Here is a 21,067-nt window from a genome sequence, read left to right on the forward strand (position 1 = left end):
CTCTCGGAGCCGTTCTTCCTCCTCTTCAAGTGAGTTTCCCACTCTTCTACTTTGAGCTCTTCATACTTTTTCTTTTTGTACTAGTGCACCCCAGTCGTTCCGGCCTTTCCCTCCTTCTTGACCCCGTCCTGACCGTAGATTGGCCATTAGGGATGGGCGAAGTGGGAGCAGATAGCATCAAGTCAAAACTGGTCGCCGAGGACTTAGACGGATTTGTGGCTCGGTACCACCTTCCCGAGGCCTGCAATGTCACGCTCCCAGGGCCTGAGGAGAGGATGTCTCATCCTCTCCGAGGGAAGATCGCCATCAATGAGGGCATCCTCCAAGCCGGGTTCCGCTTTCCCCCTTCAGACCTAGTCTTACAGTTGCTCCGGGGTTTAGGAATGGCACCGACGCAACTGGTGCCGAACTCGTGGCGTGCTCTGACGGTCTTCCAGGTTCTCTGTCGCTTGCATGCGATTCCCGCCACCTTGAACGTTTTCTGGGAGCTCTACGGCCTGAGCGGCCACCCCCAGGACAAAGGGTGGTGGTGCTTCGCAGCGCGGCGAGGGTGCGGCCTTGTCAAGGAGGGTCCTACCTCCATTCACCACTGGAAGGAGCGCTTCTTTTTCGTTGATGCAGACCCCTCCTGGGAAATCAGGGCAATCTGGGGGACGCCGGTGAAGTCCCCAATTGGCCTGTCGAAGTTGTCGAGGGAGGAATCCGAGGGCGTCGCCGCCTTGAAGGGGTTGGTCGCCGAGGGCCAGCTTCCCCCGGTGGGCCGCCTCATTTCTGAGGATACCTTGGTGAACGTCGGTTTGAGCTCGGTCCCCCACCGACCGTGAGTCCGCCATCGTTTCTTTAGCTCTTTTCTTCTCTTTCGTTCCTTCTTCCTTTCGGTTTCTCAGTCCCTGACCATCCCGTCCTTCTTGCAGAGGTCGACGACGTCATGCGGTCGGTGAAGTCGAAGGCTGTTGGTAGGGCGTCCCTGCTGGAAGCAGTCCGGAGGAGGAAACGAGCTCTTCCGAGCGGGGCCCCACCGGCGAAGAAGTCCCGTAAGGAGATACCTCCGATGCCGACCGACGAGTCCGGGCCCACCGGTCAGGGAGATGTCGTGGGCACCGACCGGCAGCTGACGCTGTATCAGCCCTCCGGTGGTAAGGTTGCCGCTACTCCGGAGGTGCCACCTGAGCCTGCTCAAGACGGACGGGTCGGACGTGATCGGTCCCCAACCCGGCCTTCGACTCGGTCGGCTCCTGATGACTCGAGGAGGGACGCGCCGAGGCCCCGGCCGAGCGGGACCCTATCAATTCCTGGGGCGACCCCCGCCGCGAGCGTGATCAGCCGGACTCTTCCCCAGGCGATGGATAAGGGTAAGGCTGCAGAACCACCATCCGGCTCCGGGGAGAAATCGGGGTCTGCCTTCACTACCGATGGCGCCCGAAATCTCATCGAAACAGTGTTGCTGGAGAAGGACCGTCGGCGGGTCCGGGAGTTGGATGTCTCTGACGTCGGGGCCGCCAGCTGCGTCTGTCTCATGTCGGTGAGTGTTCTTCTGGCCGTCTTTCACCATTTATTGGCTCTGTTGTTCTCCGCCTGACTCCCTTATTTTTCCTATTTCTTAGCTCGCCCAGTACATGATCCGTCTGGAGGAGTGCTACAAGGAACAGGCGGGGCTTTTGGCGAAGGCCGAGGACCGGCTGAAAGCAATGGAAGAGGGAGGCCGGGCTGCGGCAGGCAGGACGACCGGGGACCTCGAGGCGAGGCTCCGGGAGGCCGAAGAGCGGGCACTCGGCTTCGCCGCCCTGGAGGAGCAACTGTCAGAGGCTCGGGAGCAACTCAAAGCCGCCTCGGGCCTCGAAAGCAGGGTCAAGAAGGCGGAGGAACGGGCTGAAAAGCAGTCCCGGAAGATCGCGGACTATCGAGAGCGGTGGGAGAAGGCCCAGCGGTCTGCCGACAACGCCTGCGACCGAATCCGCTCTTTTGAAGCCAAACTAGGCGAACTGGAGTCGGCCCTGGAGAAGTCATGCACGGACGTCCAAGAGCTCCGTTCGCGCCTGAAGGAAGCCGAGGCCGCTCGGGTTGCTACCGAGGCGAAGCATAAAGAGGCTCAGGCTGATCTGCTGAGGGTCTCCTCTGAGGCCGAAGGCCGGATTGTGGCGAAGGTCTTGGAGGCCAAGGCTCAGATTATGGAGCGAGCTGAGGCGGAGCTGGCCGAGAAGAGGGCGGAAATCGGGCGTCAGGCGGTAGAGGCTTATCACCAGTCCGCCGAGTTCGCCCATGATATGTCGGAGGCAGTGCGGACCTATCGCCAGTCTGACGAGTTTGTCCATGACGCGTCGGACGCGGGGGCCGAAGCCTTCACCTTGGGCTTCGAGGAGGGCCTGGCAAGGGTGTCGGCTAAGTATCCCGAAGTTGACCTGAGCGAGATCTCCCTCCTGGACTCCTCTCCGGCGCCATCGCCTGCTGGTTCTCCTGCTGCTTCCCTACCTCCCGCGGACGAGCCCGGCGTTCCCGACTCGGGAGTTCCTCCAAGCTGACCTCTTGTACCTTCCATTGTCTTTTTTATTTTTGTATGTCGGCGTTTTGCCCAATTGTATGGGCCTCGGCCCTGAAAATTAATGCACGTTGAATATTTCTTCATCTCGCCCTCGTCCTCTTTTTTTTTTTTAGCTCTTGGTTGCTTCTTGCTGACTTTTGATTCCCGAAGTTCTTCCGGCACTAGGCCAGGCATCCGAGGGTTAAACCTCAGGAAACTCTTCCGGCGCTAAGCCAGGCATCCGAGGGTTAGGCCTCAGGAAATTCTTCCGGCGCTAAGCCAGGCATCCGAGGGTTAGGCCTCAGGAAATTCTTCCGGCGCTAAGCCAGGCATCCGAGGGTTAGGCCTCAGGAAATTCTTCCGGCGCTAAGCCAGGCATCCGAGGGTTAGGCCTCAGGAAACTCTTCCGGCGCTGAGCCAGGCATCCGAGGGTTAGGCCTCAGGAAACTCTTCCGGCGCTGAGCCAGGCATCCGAGGGTTAGGCCTCAGGAAACTCTTCCGGCGCTAGGCCAGGCATCCGAGGGTTAGGCCTCAGGAAACTCTTCCGGCGCTAGGCCAGGCATCCGAGGGTTAGGCCTCAGGAAATTCTTCCGGCGCTAAGCCAGGCATCCGAGGGTTAGGCCTCAGGAAACTCTTCCGGCGCTGAGCCAGGCATCCGAGGGTTAGGCCTCAGGAAATTCTTCCGCAAGCTGGTCGACCAAGGCTGGCGCAAGCCGAAGCGACCGGTCGGGGCTTCCGGCTAGTCTGCTCCCGGGATGATCATCGGGTTAGCCAGGCATCCGAGGCCCGAGCCTCGGGAGATTCCACTCGTTGGTCGGCCAAGGCTGGCGCAAGCCGAGGCGACCGGTCGGGGCTTCCGGCTAGTCTGCTCCCGGGATGATCATCGGGTTAGCCAGGCATCTGAGGGTTGTCAAGCCTCAGGGAAATTCCGCTCGTTGGTCGGCCAAGGCTGGCGCAAGCCGAGGCGACCGGTCGGGGCTTCCGGCTAGTCTGCTCCCGGGATGATCATCGGGTTAGCCAGGCATCCGAGGGCCGAGCCTCGGGAGATTCCACTCGTTGGTCGGCCTAGGCTGGCGCAAGCCGAGGCGACCGGTCGGGGCTTCCGGCTAGTCTGCTCCCGGGATGATCATCGGGTTAGCCAGGCATCCGAGGGCCGAGCCTCGGGAGATTCCACTCGTTGGTCGGCCTAGGCTGGCGCAAGCCGAGGCGACCGGTCGGGGCTTCCGGCTAGTCTGCTCCCGGGATGATCATCGGGTTAGCCAGGCATCTGAGGGTTGTCAAGCCTCAGGGAAATTCCACTCGTTGGTCGGCCACTTGTCGCTCGCCGCCCATCGGGGTTTCTCTGTGCCCAGCCGCGACCGTGTTTCTCCTCTCCTCCAAGCGTTGTCTGGGGGGAACACGAGAAGGGTATTAAACGCTAATTAATGCGTTACCTGGGAAATCGGATCGCCAGTTGCTGCTGGTGAGGAGTGTTAGTTGAGCGGCCGCGATACGCGGGTTCTTCGAGGAGGATGCGGCCTGGGCGCGAGCGGAGACACGTGGACCTAGGGGTATACGTCACCCGGATCGTCCTGCACAAAGAATGCGATTCAAGGAGAATGACGCTTAGGAAATCGCGGGGAGATACGCCTCGGGAGCCGGTACGGCTCCGGATTCAGTGCGCCTGCATTTATTGGAGCCACCCGTATCGGAACTACCAGGGGGCCGCAGCTTGGCTACAAATACAGGTGCAGGTACGATGGAATTTGCTAAGCCGGAGCTGCAGGTTGCCATGGATCGCGGACCTCCTCCTTGGCATATGACTGAGAGACTCCTGTCGAAGGAAAGGGGAGGTGCTCCCCTTACAACTTCAGCCAACTAGCCGTTTCATCTGGGATCAACAAGGAGGGTCTCCCCGGCGGAACTCCGCTCTAGGCGTTTCATCCGGGATCACATCTCCCCTCCTTGAAGTTCAGCCTCCCGGTTGAGCTCTGCGCCGGACGCTCAATCCGGGACCGCGCCTCCATATACTCTTCCCCATCGAATCCCTTCTCTTCCCTACCACTGGGGAAGATGGGAATATCCTTTGGAGGCGGCGTTCCCCTGGGGGCAGCGGGAGCTTCTTCTGCGGCGGCTCCTCCTCTTTTTGGTGAGGTGCTGGATGGCGCCTCCGGTTAGAAGCACCCACTTCTGGTGGGACTGCAGCCGCCCTGGGTTGAGGGTTTGGGTCCCCACCTCTTCTTTACTTTCTTTACTCCCTAATTCCCCTCTGGGAATTCCTTGTAATCACACGAGCACGCCACTGTAACCAGAAATTATTGAAATGAAAAGTATTGCACCTTTTTAAATTGTCTTTCTGGCCTTGTTGTTCTACTGGTAATACATCCGCAGGTTAGCGGAATTCCAGCCCCTTGGAATTTCTCGGCCATCTAGGGCTTCCAACTGGTAGGAGCCAGGTCGGTTTACCCAACGAACTTTATACGGGCCTTCCCAATTTGGCGCTAGCTTCCCACCTTCCGTAGGTTGAGATGCCTTAGCTCGCCTCAGCACCAGATCTCCAATTCTGAAAAGCTTCGGTCGGACTTTGGAGTTGTAATATCGGGCCACCCTCTGCTGATACATTGCCATCCGTACCTGAGCCATTTCCCTTGCCTCTTCCAAGAGATCCAAGTTCCCTCGGAGTTGCTCTGAATTGGCCTCGGGTCGGTGCGCGGCCACCCGAGGCGAGGGGAGTCCGAGCTCCACGGGGGCAACGGCTTCCGTGCCATAGGTTAGGCTGAAAGGCGTCTCTCCAGTAGGAGTCCGTTGTGTGGTCCGATACGCCCAAAGGACATTCTCGAGTTCCTCGACCCAAGCTTGCCCCGTCCGGCCGATCCGCGCTTTGATACCTTGGAGGATTGTCCGATTTGTGACCTCGGCCTCGCCGTTGGTTTGGGGATGCGACACGGATGTGAACCGATGCTCGATCCCAAATTCCTCGCAGAAGTTCCGGAAGTGTTTGTTATCAAACTGTCGACCGTTATCCGAGATGAGGACCCGAGGTACTCCAAATCGGACAATGATGTTCTTCTTCACGAACTTCCGGACTTGTGCCTCCGTGATGGTGGCCAGTGGCTCTGCCTCCACCCACTTGGTGAAGTAGTCGATGGCGACAATCAAAAATTTCCGCTGGGCCGAAGCGACGGGGAATGGTCCGAGGATATCCATTCCCCATTGTGCGAAGGGCCAGGGCGCGGTGATTGGCGCCAAGGGGACAGAGGGGACTCTCTGGACGTTGGCGTGGTGCTGGCAGGCGTCGCATTTCCGCACGTGGTCCTTCGAGTCCTCCATCAAGGTCGGCCAATAGTAGCCTTGCCTCATGATCTTATGCGCCAAGGACCTAGCCCCCAAGTGCGATCCGCAGATGCCTTCGTGGACTTCGCCGAGGGCGTAGGCCGCTTCCGCGGGGCGGAGGCACCTTAAGAGGGGGGCGGTAAACGAGGTCCGATACAGCCTCCCTTCATAAAGTACGTAGTGGGCGGACTTCTTTACAAGCCGCCGGGCCTGATCTTCGTCTTCAGGGAGGATTCCTTCGGCGAGGTAGGCGACGAGCGGGTCCATCCAAGACGGCTCCGGATCAATTGCCATCACCGCTCCAGCCCCGTCAATGCTCGGGGCATCCAGGGTCTCCAGGTAGATTGCCCTCGACAAGTTGTGCGCGTCTGCGTCCACTAGGCGGGACAACCTGTCGGCCCTGGCATTTTCGCTCCTCGGGACCTGCTGAATGTCAACACTGCCGAGGTCGGGAATGAGTGTTTGCACCTTCCGGACATAGCTCTGCATGGTCGGGCTCCGCGCCTCGAACTCCCCTCGAACCTGCCCGACCACCAGCTGGGAGTCGGTGAAGACTTTCAGACGCCGGATGCCGAGCTCCTTGGCGAGTTTGAGTCCCGCGACTAGGGCCTCGTACTCCGCCTCATTGTTGGTCACTGGAAATCCGAACCTCAAGGCATACTCGGCTATCACTCCATCGGGATTGGTGAGGACCAGCCCAGCCCCTCCACCTTCAGGGTTCGACGACCCGTCAATGTGGAGCGTCCAGATCGGGAGATCGAGGCTGGGTGTCTCCGGCGGCTTAGGTTCCGCCTCCTGCACAGTGCACTCAGCGAGAAAGTCCGCGAGTACCTGGGCCTTGATGGCTGGTCGGGGCTGGTAGCGGATGTCGAACTCACCAAGTTCTACTGCCCACTTCACCAGCCGTCCCGCATTCTCTGGATTGCTGAGAATCTGCCGCAGTGGTTGATCGGTCAAAAGGGTGACAGAATGAGCCTGGAAATAGGGGCGAAGCCTCCTGGTCGCAGTCAGCAGCGCGAAGGCGATCTTCTCAGCCTTCGTGTACCGCGTCTCGGCATCCCGGAGGACTCGGCTGATGTAGTATACAGGCTTCTGAAGTCTTGCCTCTTCCCGAACCAGTACTGCGCTGACTGCGGTTGGGGAGACCGCCAGGTAAAGGTAGAGCATCTCCCCCTCTTGCGGCTTGGACAGCAGGGGAGGAGACGCCATGTACTCCTTGAGCTGGTCGAACGCCGCATGGCATTCGGCCGTCCAGAGGAAGTCTTTTGGGCGCTTCAACACCTTGAAGAATGGTTGGCAGCGTTCGGCCGACTTTGCCACAAATCGTCCGAGCGCGGCGACCCTTCCAGCGAGCTCCTGAACCTCCTTCACTTTGGTCGGAGGGGACATATCCTGGATGGCTTTGATCTTGTCCGGGTTGGCCTCGATCCCGCGCTGGTTGACAATGAAACCGAGGAACCTCCCGGCCGAAGCACCAAAAGCGCACTTCGCTGGGTTTAGCTTCATGCGAAACTTTCGCAAGGTGGTGAAAGTCTCCTCCAGATCTGCAATGTGCTGGTCTGCATGGCGGCTTTTTACCAGCATATCGTCCACGTACACCTCCATATTCCGGCCGATCTGCTCCTTGAAGATTTTATTGACGAGGCGCTGGTAAGTGGCGCCAGCGTTCTTCAGACCGAAGGGCATTACCTTGTAACAGTACAGCCCCCGGTCTGTTATGAAGGCAGTTTTCTCCTCGTCCTGTGGAGCCATCATTATTTGGTTGTAGCCGGAGAAGGCGTCCATAAAAGACAGTAGCTGATATCCGGAAGTCGCGTCGACCAGTTGGTCTATCCGTGGAAGCGGAAAGCTATCCTTGGGGCACGCCTTGTTCAGGTCGGTGTAGTCGACGCACATCCTCCACTTCCCGCTCGCCTTCCGGACAAGTACGACGTTTGCCAGCCACTCGGGGTAGCTCACCTCTCTTATGAAACCTGCCTCCAAGAGTTTGTCTACCTCCTGGTCGACCACCCGGATCCGATCCGGGGCACAGTGTCTCTTCTTTTGCTTTACCGGTCGGTGGGTCGGGTCGACGTTGAGGGCGTGAGAAACGACCTCCGGGTCAATCCCAGGTACATCGGCCGCCGACCAGGCAAACACATCTGCATTGGCTCGGAGGAATTCCACTAACCGGAGCCGAGCTTCCAAGTCGAGATTGGCACCGACCCGGACCGTGCGGTCCGGGCGGCCTTCTTCGAGGGGAACTTCGATTACGCCCTCGGCCGGCTCCCCGTGCCGCAAGGCCACTTCGTCTCTGGCGTCAAGTGACTCGACGCTTAGGGCCTCCATGGGCTTCTTCCCTTTGAGAGTTGCTAGGAAACACTGCCGTGCGGTCGGCTGGTCACCTCGGACCTCTCCAATCCCGGCCGCTGTGGGGAACCGCATGAGCAAATGGTAGGTAGAAACCACCGCGCGAAGGGCGTTCAGTCCGGATCGTCCGAGGATAGCGTTGTAGGCCGAGGGGACACGGACGACCAAGAACCCGAGCCGCACCGTGGCTTCTGCGGGTGCAATGCCCGCAGTCACAGGCAGCTCGATGACACCTTCGGCCGAGATAGCGTCTCCAGTGAATCCTATGAGGGGGGTGGATGTTTTGTGCAACAATTGTCGGGGAAAGCCCATCTTTTGGAAGGCCTCGTAATACAAAATATCAGCTGAGCTTCCACTATCCACAAGAACACGCCTTACATCATAGTCCGCCATAGTGAGAGAGATCACCATGGCGTCATCGTGGGGAGTCTGAACCCCCTTTACATCTTCATCACAAAAAGTGATTACATTTCCGACCCGCTGCCTCTTCGCGACGGCCACTCCTGATACTTCCGCCGAGCCCCCTGCGTTCCTCACGGGCCGAGAGCAGCCCCCAGTGATGGTGTGGATCACTCCCGCAACGGGTCGATTCTGCTCCCGAGGCTCCTGAGGGGCCGGGTCGGCTGGACGCGGGTCTGCGGGGGGACGTCGGTCGTTTACATATCGACCGAGACGTCCTCGGCGAATGAGAGCCTCGATCTCGTCCCGAAGCTGGAAGCAGTCTTCGGTATCGTGGCCGTGGTCTCGGTGGTACTCACAGTACGCCCGAGAAGGCTTCCTCCCAGGGATCTTCTTCATCTGCCTCGGGACCGGGAGGTCCTCCCGCCCCTTGACCTCCATGAGGATCTGGGCCCGGGGGGCCAGGAGTGGGGTGTACCGGTTGAAGCGTCGGTGCGGAGAACGAGGGCGTGTGGCGCCGTGGTTCCTTGCTGGTGACGGGCTTCTGCGCCGGCGTTGAGGCGTCGGGCTCCTCCTCTGGGGTGCCTCTTTTCGCCTTTTCTTCCCGGGCTTTAGAGGGGCTTCGGCGGCCTCCTTGTTCCGGTGGGAGGCTGCCTCCTCGGCGTCTGCATACTGGTTTGCCCGAGACAACAGCTCCGGGAAGCTCCGCGGCAGACGTTTGTCCAGGGAGAAGGTGAGTCTGCCCTTCCGGAAGCCTCGCTTCAGGGCTGAGAGAGCCACCTCCTGGCTCAAATTCCGGACCTCCAGTGTTGCCTTGTTGAAGCGGGTGAGATAATCCCGCAGGCTCTCTCCCTCGTTCTGCCGGACATCGAAGAGGGAGTCGGAGACCAGTCTTCGCCGGCTACTGACGGCGAAATGGCTGATGAAGAGACGGGTGAACTGGTGGAAGGACTGGATGGAATTAGCCTCCAGGCCGGCGAACCACGCCCTTGCCGGGCCGCGGAGGGTCGCCGGGAAGGCCTTGCAGAGGAGAGGATCCGATGCTCCATGGAGGAGCATAAGAGTCCTGAAACTCTCCACGTGGTCCCGTGGGTCCGCCGCCCCGTCGTAGGGTTCGATCGCCGGCATTTTGAACCCCGGCGGGTTTAGGGTTCGCAGGATCCTTGAGGCAAGCGCCGGCTGGGAGGAGATTTCCAAGTCGGCGAAGGGATCTTTGGAGTGGCCCTTCAGGACCTGGAGCTGTCTGTGGAGATCGTCCACCCGCCGGTCCAGGGAGCGCGACCGGTGGGTGGGAGACAAGGAGCGGCGCGAGGGGGACCGACTGGAGTGCGGGCCCCTCGAGGACTGGGGTGTCTGAGAACGCGCCCGGGTCCGCCTCTCGTACCCCGCGCAGCTCCGATGAGAAGGTCCTGGCAGAATGGACCGCACTCGAGAATCCTCCCCGCGCCGGCGCTCCTCTCCATGGGAGAGGAAGGAGCGCGGGTTGTGAGGAAGAGGCGAGTGCTCGGGGAGCAGCGGCTCCTGAGCCCGCTGCGGCACCCGAGAGATCACACCCTGCAGATTCTGCACTGCCTCCGTGAGGGTGCGAACCTGCTGGGCTAGCTGGTCGAACTGAGCAGGTTCGACCGTCTGAATGGGAGGAGAAGCGGTGGAATGCTGCTGAGAGTGTGTTGGGGACGCAGCAGCCTCCCGGCCAGAGGCGCGAGAGGCTCCGCGACCGGAAGCATTGGAAGCTCCGCGACCACCTCGCCGTGCCATTACGACCGTTCTGAGATTCGGCCCTTCCTCTAGCGCCAACTGTTGCTGGTGGTCCAAACCGAGAACGATTGACACGACGGTGTGAACGGGGTTCCGCCTGAGTTGTCTTGGTTGGTGCTGGTTGCGCTCCACCTTCCGCCAAGGAACCTGCAAACAAGCCTTGCACCACCACCAGGGTGGTGATGGCCCTCCGACGGTCAAGTCAGAGGAGATTGGAGGAGGAGAGATGATAATCACAAGTGGGAGAGAGTGCTCTGGGAGGTATTGCTTACCCCCCCCTTCTCCCCCCAGCCGCATATATGCCTGGCTGGGAGGTCTCTCCGGGGGGTTTGTCGTCGTGGGGCACGATAGAATGGCCACTGACATGGCCGTTACGGGGCGTCGTGGAGCAGCGCCGGGTACGGTCATGGCAGGGCGTAGTGGAGCTCCGCTTTGTACGGTCGATACAGGAGATCGTGGGCAGCATCGGGTACAGCCGTTGCAGGGAGTAGTGGAGCAGGAGGCCGCGGCGTGCCTCTGGAGAATAGCCTGTCGTTATCAAAAGATCTCCGACTCGGGGTCGGAATGCTGGATCATAGGGCAGCCGACCCGGGGTCGGGCTGCGAAGCCGGGGAGGTCCGACTCGGGGTCGGAGTGCTGGATCATAGGGCAGCCGACCCGGGGTCGGGCTGCGGAGCCGAGGAGGTCCGACTCGGGGTCGGAATGCTGGATCATAGGGCAGCCGACCCGGGGTCGGGCTGCGAAGCCGGGGAGGTCCGACTCGGGGTCGGAGTGCTGGATCATAGGGCAGCCGACCCGGGGTCGGGCTGCGGAGCCGAGGAGGTCCGACTCGGGGTCGGAGTGCTGGATCATAGGGCAGCCGACCCGGGGTCGGGCTGCGGAGCCGAGGAGGTCCGACTCGGGGTCGGAGTGCTGGATCATAGGGCAGCTGTAGCTTTCCTGGATACGCGTGCCGATCACGTGGGGCATGGCGGCTCAATTCCCCCATAACAATATTAATATGTTATGTTAAATAATTTAATATTATGCTATATTATGAAAAATTAATTTACGCTAATAATTATAAAATTTTATATCTTTATTATTGTATTATACTATAAATATAATATTATATTACATTATATCATAATACATTAATATGTTATGTTAAATAATTTCATATTATGTTATATTATGAAAAATTAATGTACGCTAATAATTATAATATTTTGTATCTTTATTATTGCATTATACTATAAATATTATATAGTATTATATTATATCATAATACATTAATATGTGATGTTAAATAATTTAATATTATGTTATATTATGAGAAATTAATTTACACCAATAATTATAATATTTTATACCTTTATCATTGTATTATACTATAAATATAATATTATATTACATTATATCATAATACATTAATATGTTATGTTAAATAATTTCATATTATGTTATATTATGAAAAATTAATGTACGCTAATAATTATAATATTTTATACCTTTATTATTATATTATAGTATAAATATAATATTATATTACATTATATCATAATATAATAATATGTTATGTTAAATAATTTAATATTATGTTATATTATGGAAAATTATTTTTTGCTAATAATTATAATATTTTGTACCTTTATCATTGTATTATACTATAAATATAATATTATATTATATTATATCATATTACATTGATATGTTATGTTAAATAATTTAATATTATATTAAATTATTATGCTATAGTATACAATGTTATATTACTATATTATAATAATATTATATTACATTACAGTAATATTATACTATATCATATATTTATGTATTAATATATGTTATATTTTATTATGCTCTGTTATATAATACTATGCAATATCCTTTATAGTAATTTTGTCATACAAAGTATTTTCTCAGTTTGTTTACTAAACACATGTTAAAGTGCCACAACACTTTAAAAATGTAGTTACCAAATAATAAAAAGCTTTTTATAAAAGCTCTATTTCAGAAAGCTTTACTTCCAACAGCTCTACTGCCAACGGTTCTCCCAAACAAGGCCTTATGTGACTTGTTCCTAGGTACAAGTCTCAAGAGCAATGTTTTCCTAGGCATGATGCCTTCCATTCTTCACGTTAACTATAAATCGTTGGAAGTTGCTGAAAAAATTCTGTTTTATTAGTTACACATCGAATGCTCCCAAAGTCATTTCTTTGAGTACTAGTCAGTCATCACCAAGTCATTGGCATCAGGATATGATGAAAAGAGATGAACAAATTTGAGGATGGCGATCCAATGTTCTAGTTAATTATGTCATGATATCTTCAAGGTTTCATTGATGCCTTCGGATTGGGCTTTCATGCTTGAAAAAATTGATGAGAAATAGGCCTGTTAACGAGCCGAGCAACTCGGGCTCGGCTCGAACTAAGCTCGTTGGTCAAACGAGCCCGAGCCCAAGCCCAAAATAAGGTCCATTTAAACTCGAACCTAAGCCAAAGCAGCTCACGAGCCCAAAGAAGCTCATGACTTACCCCCCCTCCCAGTCTTCCATACTTCCCAATCCCTTGTCTCGTCCCTCTTTGTTCCGCTCCAAAAGACATCACCCTCGCTCCTCTCGTTCTCTCGCTCTCTCTCTCTAAACCCTCTCTCCCCCCCAAGCCCTTGCAATGCCGGCGACCTTCGGGAGCTGGGACGGCTTTCGGAGCCTTTCTCTGCTCCTCCCAACCCCCACTGGTTTCCTTCGGGCGGCGCTCCGAGCGGTGCTCTAATCGCCAGCGGCTGGAGCCTGTTCTTTTCGCCGGGAATAGGTCGGCTTCTAGGTTCCGTGCGGTACCCGCGTGAGTGTTCGCTAGGGTTCCGGAGGCTCCGAGAAGAAAATTCCGAGGTACAAGGTGGTTTCAAGATCTCGGCATCATCAGATTATCTTGTTGGGTTCTCTTATTTTGTTTTAGGGTTACTAGTTCCATTCATTTGGTCAGAATCCCGAGGGTTTGTTATTTGGAGGGTTTTGCTGTTGATCTCGAAAGAGATGGGATTGGGGCCCGAGGCGGCTGACGTGGTGTCCCGGGAGAATGATGGGAAATCAGAAGGAATAGCAAGAACGAGAAGAAGAAGTGGAGGACAAGATGGACGTGGGTCAAGCTTCGTAGTAGTAGTCTTCTGAAGAGTTGCCTCTGGTTTGATGAGAGGGAGGAGGTGGAGATGCCATGGCATGATGGGCGGCAGCTCCCAAGCTGCAAGAGAGTTTGAGAGGTGGCAAGCAAGGATTATGAAAAGCTTATTAAGCCCGAGCCTGAGCTGAGCTCGGGCTCCAGCTTGAGCTCGTAATTGAAACGAGCTTTACAAACTCAAGCCCGAGCCTTTGCTTTGCCAAGCAAGCTCGAGCTCGAGCCCAATAAAAAGCTCGGTACCGAGCCCGAGCCCGAGCTTCTGTGAAACGAGCCGAGCCCAAGCCTCGGCTCGTCAACAGACCTACGAGAAATTGACCTCATGGAAAGGAAAATTGCTTTCCTTAGGGGGACAAGTTACACCAATAAATGCTGTGTTAATGCGCAGTTCCAACCTACAGGATGTCAGCATTCTATCTCCCCCAAGAAGTCATAGAAAAAATTGACAAAAAACAGAGGGATTTCGTATGGAGAGGAGACAATATAGCCTACAGAATGCTCATACGGAATACCCAAGCAAGCTACCAAGCATAACAGACTCAAAAAACCTCAAACAAGCTTCAGCAGTTTGGAAGAGTGTTCTGAGAGTATAACCTTCCTTCACCCAAAGTTTCAGATTCCAGATCGGCAATGGAATGTAGATCTCCTTTTGGTATGATCACTGGATCCTTGACAGACCACACTGAAAGAAATTTTTCCAGAGCTCTTCATCCTATCCAACAAACCAGAAATCTCGGTCGCTGACTTCTTCAAAACGGCCGACGTCAGAAATCACTTCAGAGAAATTCTAAACCTAGAAGACAAGGTAGACACAGTGGCATGGAAATGGCATCAAAGTCACAAGTTCACCGTTAAGGAATGTAAGAAGCTGTTAAGGCATGGAGGTATCATTTCGCGGTATCCCACTTCCGGCAAAAGCAAAAAAATTTAACTGTTTGCCATCTCAAGATCGAATAATCATGACTGCAGAAAATATAAGGGAAAAAAAAAAGATGATGAAAGCCCTAGAATACTGCCCGTTATGTGGTGACGGATAAAAAAACCACTGACCACTTGTTTCTTTTTTTTTAGAGACTGACCGCTTGTTTCTCGCATGCAAATGCTTTTCGGATGGCTGGAAACAGATACACCAGAAAACAGATCTATGGGAAACCAAACACGGTGAACGAACTACGGTTGGAGTGGAGAAAAGAACTACCCAAACACATCCATACAAAGTATGGGACTGGCTAATCAGAGTGTTCATTTGGACGTTATGGAAAGAAAGAAATGGTAGAATATTTCGTTTCGAAGCTCACACCCAATGGAAGATTTCCGATCAGTGCGTGTCGCTCTTGGAAAGCTGGACGTCGTTCTGCAATGCGAGCCTAAAACAACCTATTGCAGACCTCATCCGTAAACTGAAGAAATCGCTGTTTTGAGAGCTGAAGCAAAGAGAATATAAGAAGATCAGTAGTAAAGCTCCATTCGAAGTTGCATTATCTCCAACTATTTTGGTGGGACCTCTTGCAAACGTATTTCGGTTCTGTGCTTGGCTGGTATTCACATACCAAGGCCACTCAGGCCCCACGTTACAATCCCAATAACAACACATGTAATTTAAATACCATAAATAAATAACATTGGGGGGTAAAATATGACATATATTTAGTTCTCCATTGACTATCACTACAACAAATGTGGGTTTTGCCGACTATCTTTTTCCGACGCTAGGAGAAAGCGTCGGTAAAGTTTGGCTGGGCGCCAACCTTTGCCGACGCTTTTTGATAGCGTCGGTTAAACTCCAGAAACAACGACGCTATAACGCGTCGTTAAAACGTTCAAAAACAACGACGCTAAAAAACGTCGTTAGAAAACATAAAACCCCCCAACCCGGCCCCCTCTCCTCATTTTCTATCGCTCGTTGCCCTAGCTCCATCGCCCGGCCGCCTTCTCACCTTCATTGGCGACTTCCCCGCTGCCATCGAACTCGCCCTTGTCTGAGGTAAGTCTTCTTCTTCTCCTCGTCCTCTTCCTCCTCCTCCCTCCTCCCCCCTCTCCTCATTTTCTATTGCTCGTTGCCCTAGCTCCATCGCCCGGCCGACTTCTCACCTCCATCGGCGACTTCCCCGCTGCCGTCGAACTCGCCCTCGTCTGAGGTAAGTCTCCTTCTTCTCCTCGTCCTCCTCCTCCTCCAACTCTTTTTTTGTTTCTTGTCTTTAACGCTCGCCCGGCCCCGTCTCCTCATCCTCTGTCGGCCGATGCCCTAGCTGCGCGCCGACATCTCACCTCCATCCCGCACGAGCCCTAGCTACTCCGCCGCCGTCGACATTGCCGTCGTCTGAGGTAAGTGATTCTCATACTCTCTGTTCATAACTGCTTGTTGTGAACATATCTAATGACTTTGCTAGATTATGCATTTAGAATCCTGTAGGAAAATTTGTTCACCAGTTGAGGGTGTATAATTATGTTGTTTTAGGTTTTTTTTTTAATCTGCTGTTTTATCCCTGAAAACAAAAAAAAAAGCCTCATAATAATTATGATGCCTCATGATCTCGTGCACCATTATTACCGGACTATTCAAGAACAGAATATGGGGCCTCTTTGGGATCAGAAGGAGGAGAATCAATTCCATCATGGATAATGTAATTGGAGAACCAAACTATGCTGAACAAAGCTGCTCCATTTCTACTCTCAGTCCTCTCTTATCTTGGAGAACCAAACTATCTTAGGCTTTCATTAAGATTTGTATTTGCTGAATAAAGCAGCATGAATGTGTATAGAATTCATTAAATCCTACTAAATCCAGATAACATTATGGATTGGTCTATTATTTGTGAGTTGCAATGGTTCGGCAGATTCACGAGCCAGTGATTTAATCAAGTGTGAGAATTGTGCTCTTGATAATGGTCAGGATATATACATTCATCAATTTATCTTTGATCAACTCACATCCCTAATATGGATTTGGTTTGGTCTTGGTTGAGCCTAATGAGTTTCGATTTCATAAATCTCAGTGGTTTTGGTCCAAGTTTATATCAGAAAAGGCAAAATAGTAAAAAAAAAAAACAAGCAAGCTACTGTCAAAGTGCTTCAATCTTTGAAATTCCTAAAGTTTATGTTTTATTTTCTAGGAAAAATTGTTGATGTTGAATTTTTCATTTTGTCTTCTTTTTAACTTTGAAAAGGAAAGAAAACGAAACACATGACCAAATTGACACTAGTTAACCAATCAATATGAACAAAGAGCTAATGGCCCTAAAATGATGAGAAATTGGACTTATATCAGCTGGTTTTAGCTGAAACTCAGTTTTAATAGTAAGTTTCGGCAATCAATTTTGGCTTAGCTATGCTGAGATAGACCAGTTTCAGCTGTATCCCATCCAACTGTTAATCATGGCTGAAGTTGTACCTTTGTGCAATTGTTTTATTCTGATGGCATGATGTCTTCCTTACAGACTATGTAATTGGAGAACCAAACTATGCTGAACCAAATTACAGACTCAGAGTACAAATACAAATCTTAGGCTTTCATTAGAGGAGTCTGATTTTGTCAGCACTTATCTTGTGATGTATGTGCTGCCAGTCAATGAACTGATTTGTTTAGATTAGTCACATACTCAGTCTGTAAGTTCTAAAAGCTAAATTTTTGTTCTGAACTCTCCACTGTTATGGCCTGTTGGATATATTTCAGGAAACAATAGCTGTTCATTTAGTGGATGTTTGTTTGAATGATATCCCATATTCAAATTTTTGTTGGTTCCAAAATAAATGGCAGCTGGAAAAGACTCATTAATTGCTGCAGTATCTTTTAGGGGTAGAGTGTATAAATCAAGTTTGCTAGCGTAGATGTCATCTCTGCAGGGCAAACAAATCAGTGTACTGGTGGGAAGCAAAGAAGCAATAGACCAGGTACTACAATAGATGCCCATTCCCACTGTTGCTTTTCTGGAGCATTGCTTCTAACTTTGTCGATTTAAAGTTGGTTGATGCCGGGAATTGGGCTGCATTGTTATTGCCTATAAGTATGTTTAATATGCTGCAAGTGTTGTGAAACCTTGGCTGGAATATAGACAGCAAGAAGTAGCCTGTACCAGTACCACTAATGTTAAGTAGCATTACTTTTAAATTACTGTCCTAAGATGGACAAACTTCAGTCATGAAAGCCTGGCCAACTTCACCAAATAGTTTGAACTAGCCAAGCTTGGTTTAGGAGTGGCCTAATGCAAGCCTAGCCTTGCAAAATGGGCACTAGGAAAACCAGCACAACTTTGTGATCCTGTGAAACTTTCTGTATGCGTCCAACAGCATCAAACAAGCATGCAACTTGAATTTGGCATGAGCCAACTGATGAAGTAAATGCACCAAGGAGTTTGATTAGGATGGATGTTGAATGAGAATGTAGTTTCATAATGGTAAGTAAAATTTATCATTTAACCAAATATTATATTCTCTTTTATTAGCCCTTTATTTAGTATAAATTTATTATTTAACCAAATATTGATTCTTTTTTGTGCATACCAGGTAACAATATGCCCCGAGGGAGACGATTTAGAGATGTGGAGTTCCAGCATTCTCAGGTGGGATCTACTTCTGAGCAGTCCCTGCAGTCCCAGCAGCCATGTGAGCACCAGCAGCACGAGTCAGGATCTCAGCACGAGCCTCCTGCTGATTGTCCGGAAGATGAGCTCCGGATCCAGGGTAATTCGATTTAAAGTTCATATTTTATGTTCATATTTGTCTTCAACTTTTTAAGACTTTTTAATTTTAATAGATGGACAAGGGACGGTGAGGACGAGACGGGGACCCACTCAAGCAAAGGATGTGTGGAAGCTTCCTCCGGGTGAGAAGATCATCATCCGATGCAACGAATTGGGGCAGCCCATCAATAGAGCTGGAAGTCTTCTATCTAGCTTTTTAGGATCGGTTGCACGCAAGGGTCAGCTGTGTCCGCTCAACTATACGAAGTGGAATGACATGCTTCCTTCGTATAAGGTTGAGCTTCTTAGACTTATACAGGTAATGAATTGAATTTGTTCTTTTTAATTTGACCCCTCCTATGTGTTAATTTGCTTACTACCATAATATTACTTTTGAGGTTCTATATTATTATAACATTCTGTATCTTGTTGTAGGGTAAGTTTGTACTCCCTCCAGAGAGCCATGATTGGGTGCTAAAGTCCCTCAACCGCAAATGGAAAGAATATAAAGCAAAATTGAAGACGGACTTCAAGCGCGAGGGTATGACAGAGGAGGAGGTTACTCGTGTGACTCCTCCTGATGTATACCCTCAGCAGTGGAGGGAGCTTGTTCACTACTGGTTTTCTGAAAAAGAACAGGTCACGTATATTGTTTCAATATTTTATATTATATTTATTATTAATATAGATTGCAAATATATACATTGAATCATATTATACTGTGTGCTTTTATTTTGGCAGACATATTCTAATATTGGCAGAGCTGCACGAGCATCTCAAGCAGTTCCTCATACTTCAGGCTCGAAGAGTTATGCGAGACGTAGAAATGAATTCGTAAGTTCTTTTGAAACTATTTGAAATTTTACTAACATATAGCACGTATCATAATATATAGTTTGCCAATATACTTTCCGTATGTGTAGATAGTAGAGCATGGAAGGGAGCCTGGTGAGGTAGAGTTTTATAAGATGACCCACACCCACCGAGATGGCAGCTTTGTCCGGGACGAGTCGAGAAATATAGTTGTATGTATTATGTATTCATTTTTTATTTGATCACAATTTTTTTATTAATTTTACTTTTTTTAAAATATTAATGTGACTGTTTTTTTTAGAGAGATATAGGAAAGAGCTACAAATCTTATTTCAGAGCGTGTCGGGGAGTCATCATCATCCGACGCGGCCAGTCGCGTCGAGGCTCAGGTGTATGCTGAATTGATGGGCCCAGAACGTTATGGTCGCGTGAGGGGTTACGGTGTCGGAGTTACCCCCACTCAGCTATCTGCAGTGAGCCGATATACCCAAGATGCCAGACAAGGTACTGGCACTGCAGAGGTTTGTAGTTTGAAGACAGAGATGACACAGATAAAGCAGTCATATGAGATAAGGATAGAGGAGATGAGGCAGAGTCATATGACTGATATGGCGGAGTTGAAGCAAAGCCAAGAGTTGAAGATACAATCTTTGCAGGACCAGCTTGACCATATTTCATCCTTTTTGCAGAGATTTGCTCCTCCGGTACATAACTAAATCTATTTGAATATTTTATGTAATTATAATGTATTCTTGTATGAGCGTGATGACTTTCGTATTTTTAGTTTCTAAAATATTTTTTTTCATGTAGGTTGATGATACTTCATCTACTCGTAGAGATGATGATGCCGACCCTTGATACATATTTTAAAAAAAAATTTAATGCCGACGCTTATAAGCGTCGGAAAAAGCAACCGGAACGTAAACTGGCACGCCTTTAACGACGCTTTTAAGCGTCGGCCTAACACCATAGTAACTAACCTTCTCGCCGACGCTTATAAGCATCGGAGTCTTATAAAAGGAACGACGCTTAAAAGCGTCGGCATAGACCCACGACGCTTTTTTAACGCGTCGGGTTAAACCCGACCCACGCCCACCTGCCCGACGTCTGACCCACGCTTTGTGAAGCGTGGGCTGGGAATTCGCCGACGCTTATAAGCGTCGGTAGAGACAAAAAAAACTGCCGGGAGTTATTCCTTCTTTTGTAGTGTATACACTGGGTAGATCTTGGATATTTGTACAGGGCCAAGAAATCCAAATAACACATTCCAGCTAGCTTTATTGAATGAGATCCAGCACTGTGACAAATAGTATCAAGCAGATCCAACTCATGGTTTTTATGAATTAGGAGGCACTGCAGTACGAATTTATGAGGGTTGATCATAGACCGATCATAGTACTTGTGACTAGATTTAAATTGATTTGGATCCTTAGATTAACGAGGACATCAGAGCTTAAATGAAGAAAGTATGTAAGAACTTGTGCAGGCATATATTTAGTTCCACATCGACTATGTACTACATAGATTTTAGGTACTTCTTTTAGCTAGCCTTTTTGGATGATGTCCTCAATTGTGATATAAAACCTTCTATTTCATCAAAAAAAAAAAGTCAAAGTGATAGGCATGGAGGACGTAGACTTCGGAACCAACATAAACATTTGTTCTAATGCTTCAAGAAAATACTAAGAGCTTTAGACCATTTTTCTCGTAAACATGTTAAGTAATTCAAGATACCCCACCCTTGATGCAGGGTTGAAAGTTCCAAAGCAAAATCCTAAGAAAGGAACTCCTTTACTGCCTCTTCCTTCCATTTTGCCATAAGTTGCATTCCACGTGGAGTAGCCTAGCTCAGTTGGTAGCCTAGATCTTGATGATATAAGCAATATATCATTGATTTTTCCTTGCAGAAAACATCTTCAATGAATTTTTGTTTATGATTTCATGATGCATAGCGTTGCAACCACACTTGGATCAGGCCAGTCAAAAATTCATTCAAATATATAGAAAACACTAGTCATTTATATACAGTAGATGCAGTTGCTTAAGCTTTGGCAATCACATCTGGAATTCAGATCAGTTGCATCTCC

At 50.6% G+C, this 21,067-nt stretch overlaps 2 protein-coding genes across 3 annotated transcripts; both read left to right on the top strand.

The window, feature by feature from the left end:
• Positions 1-816: 816 nt before the first annotated feature.
• On the top strand, positions 817-14,721 carry LOC149768673 (uncharacterized). The gene is made up of 3 exons (XM_089924578.1): positions 817-1,522; positions 1,605-1,927; positions 14,613-14,721. The coding sequence occupies exons 1-3, from the start codon at positions 929-931 to the stop codon at positions 14,719-14,721; spliced, it is 1,026 nt and encodes a 341-aa protein (XP_089780704.1). The 5' UTR covers positions 817-928.
• A 3,661-nt stretch (positions 14,722-18,382) lies between these two features.
• On the top strand, positions 18,383-19,845 carry LOC148715282 (uncharacterized). 2 transcript variants are annotated; one of them, XR_016395659.1, is made up of 5 exons: positions 18,383-18,486; positions 18,603-19,001; positions 19,091-19,192; positions 19,282-19,684; positions 19,791-19,845. XR_016395659.1 is itself a non-coding variant. In XM_089923738.1 (5 exons), the coding sequence occupies exons 3-5, from the start codon at positions 19,136-19,138 to the stop codon at positions 19,836-19,838; spliced, it is 498 nt and encodes a 165-aa protein (XP_089779864.1). In that variant the 5' UTR covers positions 18,383-18,486; positions 18,603-19,001; positions 19,091-19,135; the 3' UTR covers positions 19,839-19,845. The 2 variants fall into 2 exon arrangements, 1 of the variants encoding a protein (XP_089779864.1); XM_089923738.1 differs by having other exon boundaries at positions 19,292-19,684.
• The last annotated feature ends 1,222 nt before the right edge of the window (positions 19,846-21,067 follow it).

The sequence above is a fragment of the Phoenix dactylifera genome, chromosome 1 (genome assembly GCF_051530095.1).
Source record: "Phoenix dactylifera cultivar Ajwa chromosome 1, Ajwa_hap1_PhDact_Kaust_v1.1, whole genome shotgun sequence".
In the NCBI taxonomy this organism is placed as follows: domain Eukaryota; kingdom Viridiplantae; phylum Streptophyta; class Magnoliopsida; order Arecales; family Arecaceae; genus Phoenix; species Phoenix dactylifera.